At 34.9% G+C, this 3,868-nt stretch overlaps 1 protein-coding gene across 2 annotated transcripts; it reads right to left on the bottom strand.

Annotated features, from left to right (window-relative positions):
• Positions 1–842: 842 nt before the first annotated feature.
• LOC127084209 (sugar transport protein 5) lies at positions 843–2,823 on the bottom strand. 2 transcript variants are annotated; one of them, XM_051024616.1, is made up of 4 exons: positions 2,312–2,823; positions 1,591–2,220; positions 1,302–1,505; positions 950–1,159 (listed from the first exon to the last, which is right to left on the bottom strand). In XM_051024616.1, exons 1-4 carry the CDS (start codon positions 2,762–2,764, stop codon positions 1,154–1,156), a joined length of 1,293 nt encoding a protein of 430 aa, XP_050880573.1. In that variant the 5' UTR covers positions 2,765–2,823; the 3' UTR covers positions 950–1,153. The 2 variants fall into 2 exon arrangements, with proteins under 2 accessions (XP_050880572.1, XP_050880573.1); XM_051024615.1 differs by having other exon boundaries at positions 843–1,505.
• Positions 2,824–3,868: the final 1,045 nt, after the last annotated feature.

Here is a 3,868-nt window from a genome sequence, read left to right as displayed (position 1 = left end):
ACCTAGTGGCTCCAAAGAAAATACTTAGGTATCTAAAGGGAACCGTCAGACTTAGTCTATTGTTTCCAATTGCCGTGAGGAAGAAGAAGGCATGATTCATAGGCTATTATTATGTTTCAAATTTATGCGGTGACACAACTTATAAAAGAAGCACCTCAGACTCTATGTCCGTGTTTAATGTGGTTGTCATTCCTAGTGTACAAAGAAATAACTTGTAACAGCTTTGTCATCATGTGATGCAAAGTACTTAGCTGACTCATTTGTTTCATATCGAGCATTTTTAATGTATTCATTGCTAAAGGAGTTTCATTCTAAGTGCTAAAATCATTGAAACTTATGATTGATAACAAATTGACCATAAATTTGACAAGAATTCAATTTTACTTGAAAGAAGCAAACATACAGAGATCTGATTTCATTTCATAAGAGAGCAAGTGGCAAATGAAATGTATGAAGTTTCTGTTGGAGCTGGCTAGTGGATTTAAAAAGAGTTTAAATATTGATAGAATTGTGTATTTGAGGAAACAAATAGGATTGATATATGGTTAGTCTTACGTGAGAATGCTGTTTGATTTGTTTGATAGTTTCTAAACCTATTTATAATATTATTCAGATGTGCGAGTATATAGTTCAAGGAAGCAGTTAATTTATAATATTATATACTATGTGCGGATATAAGTTAGTAGCTAAATTAAAACAAGTGATTAGTTAATTAGTTGGTAGCTTAACCAACAAACTGTATAAATATTGAAAATTAATGAAATATAACATTATTGTTACAACTTTAATTAATTACTTTGTTGCACAAGAAGCCCGACTTCAATAACAGAGGAGATTAAAAGTCCTAGAAAACATCAAGTTATTTATATATAGTTTGTTGCCTAAACTTATATAATACATATCCCAACACAAAATTTAATTGCCTAAACTTATATGATACACACTAATATGACCTAGTAACTATTTATTTTGCTAGAGTTTTTCATATCAACACAATCACCATCTTTTAATTTGCTTACAAATAACTTTGCATTAGTTATTTAGTGATAGTACTATAATCTACTTCATGGAAGATTGTTCTTGTCAACTTCTCCTTTAACAAACCGCCGCCAAAACCAGTGTTTTCCCCATACAATATACATCGACTCCAAAGCTATTCCTTTGGTTTCAGGTAAGAAAAATATAATAAATAGAGTCATCACTGCAACCCAAAATGCATAGAACAAGAAAGCACCAAACTTAAAATGACATAGCATTGTTAAGAATGTCTGTGATAACACAGACAAGGTTATGAATTGTACCCCAACTGCTATACTTTGTCCTGTTGATCTGATTTTCAAGGGAAAAATTTCACTCGGAATTAACCAGGTAAGTGGCCCCCACGAAAAACCAAAACCTGCAGCATAGAAACATAGTAACACCAACACCAATTTTGCAGTTCCCTTTGATATCTCCTTTGTGCCATGAACACCAGTCGCAATAGCTAGCAATGCAGACACTGCAATCTTTCAAATTGGAAACACAAATTATAGTAATTATTAGTAATCACCAATAGAAAAACTTGAACTAACTGAAAAAAAAATTGCTTACAAGGCAAACAAGCATTAGAATGCCACCCAAAATGAACAAGAATCTTCGACCAAAACGATCAACGAGAGCAGTGGAGACTAAGATAGAAGCAAGATTGACGAGTCCGAGTATAAGAGCGGAAAGTAGAGCACCATTATGTCCCAAACCCACTGATTGAAAGAGGTTAGGTGAATAGAAAGCTACAATGTTGATTCCTGTAAACTGTTGAAACAATGGAATTGCGAATGCCATGATCAAGTGAGGTCGATACTGTCTCTTAAATATGGTCGTAAAAGGCTCGTGTTGCACTGATTTCGCGATTTCTGTTATCTTAATGAGTTCTTCTAATTCAGGTTCAATATCAATGGAAGATCCTCTGACTTTGATCAAAGCTTTTCTGGCTTGGTCTATCTTGCCACGTTCAACCAAGCTGCTGGGCGTGTCCGTTATCAGGAACGCGCCAATCATCATCACGGCTGCAGGAACTACTGCTAGTCCAAGAGAGAGCCGCCAGCCCCACGCGTGCTTGGCAGTCGCGTAATTTATGCAGAGGGCTGCAACCACGCCGATTCCTGCAAAGAACTGGAAGCCTGTGCTGAAAGCACCTCGCCATTTCGGCGGAGCAATTTCTGAAAGGTATAAAGGCGTCGCCTTAGAGCATTATAAAATAATCATTAGTGTCATCGTCATCATGATTAGGCCATTTTATGTTGGACTAGTATTGTTAAATGTGTTTACTTACTTGATTAGTGAAACCAACTCCGAAACCGAGAAGGATCCGACCAACGATGAGCATGGCAATATTTTCAGAGCCTCCATTGATGGAAGCACCAGCAAAAAAGATGGCACCACCCAACATGATGGTGTTTCTTCGACCGATAGTTGCAGTGACTTTGCTTGCTAAGAGAATTGAAACTAAACCAGCTAGATACAGAGAAGACGTAAATAATGTCAACAATTGACTGTCATACACGCAATACACGTTTACTTCAGTACTCGCTGATTTTCTTAGAATGTCAGGGAAGAATTTTTGAAGAAATGGCACCATTGTTGTAACACCTCCTGAAATTCCGACATCATATCCGAAAATGAGTCCACTGGATGCAGCAACGATGCAAGTAATGACGACTGAAAGTGTTATTTTTCCATCGAAGCCATTGGAAGGTGCATCAATGGTGAATCCTCCACCAGCCATTTTGATGTGTGTTGTTCTATCTCTTTGGATCTGAATTCCTATATTAGTAGTTCTGCTATGGATTACTACTTATATATAAGAGTTAGTGCTCTTGAAAAATAATTACTACAAATTTTGAAAACAAACAAAATGTCATTGTCCTCGTTTGATATATTGGTAATCATATACACCACCTTGGGTTAATTTAAAAGAAAATTAAAAAGGTTTATTAATTTAACTTAGCTAATTAATTATTGAATGTAATACATCTGAATTGTAAAGTACACTTTTGTTATCAAATGTTATAGGTTTAGTTAAATTTTTAGTCTTTAATTCATTTATTAGTTTATTTTAATTTTATAATTAATTACTGTAGTTATTTAGTTTTAAATATACAATACAAGAAAAAGTTCAATATAGACGGGAATATGTTAGGAGTTAAGCCCTTCAATAAATTAATGTGTTGTTTAGGGTTTAATCCCTCGCAATGCAGGAAATAAAAAAAATTATATTCCTAGAGCCCCTTGCAAATATTATAGAGGAAAATTTTTATTTTTGAAATTGATCGTTGCGATGGATCATCCATTGTACTATGAAATTGTATCGTTACTCTCTTTATTGGGAGAGAAATATGCACACTTGTGAGGGATTTAATCCCTAGCAAAATATTACTTCCATTTGCTAGGGACAACCACAAGCTAAAGTTTGACTGTGAGGTCAAATCATGTCAATGTCATGATTGTTTCTATGTATGTGTCATTATTGTTTCCTCATTTGCGATGGGTATCCTATAGCTAAAATCTGACATTATTGTTTCCTCAATTACGAGGGGTAACTCCTAGCTAAAATCTGTCATAAATATTTCCACCGAACCACTTCCCTACACCTAGTACACGTTTTTCTCTCTTCTTCTTCATTTTTCTAACAACTCTTTCATTTTCTCTTCAAACCTGAATAATTTCAAACAACTCTTTTATTTTCTCTTCAAACCTCCAACAACACTAATCAATTTTAAGGTAATCTTGAAAATCCACTTACTGTTGACTAACCTGGCCCTTGCAGGTTTCTCGATCAGCTCTTAGGTGTTATTATCATGAAGATATTTCATCTCATCATCCATGGCTT

The sequence above is a fragment of the Lathyrus oleraceus genome, chromosome 5 (genome assembly GCF_024323335.1).
Source record: "Lathyrus oleraceus cultivar Zhongwan6 chromosome 5, CAAS_Psat_ZW6_1.0, whole genome shotgun sequence".
In the NCBI taxonomy this organism is placed as follows: Eukaryota; Viridiplantae; Streptophyta; class Magnoliopsida; order Fabales; family Fabaceae; genus Lathyrus; species Lathyrus oleraceus.
This window is presented reverse-complemented; position numbering and strand designations above follow the sequence as displayed.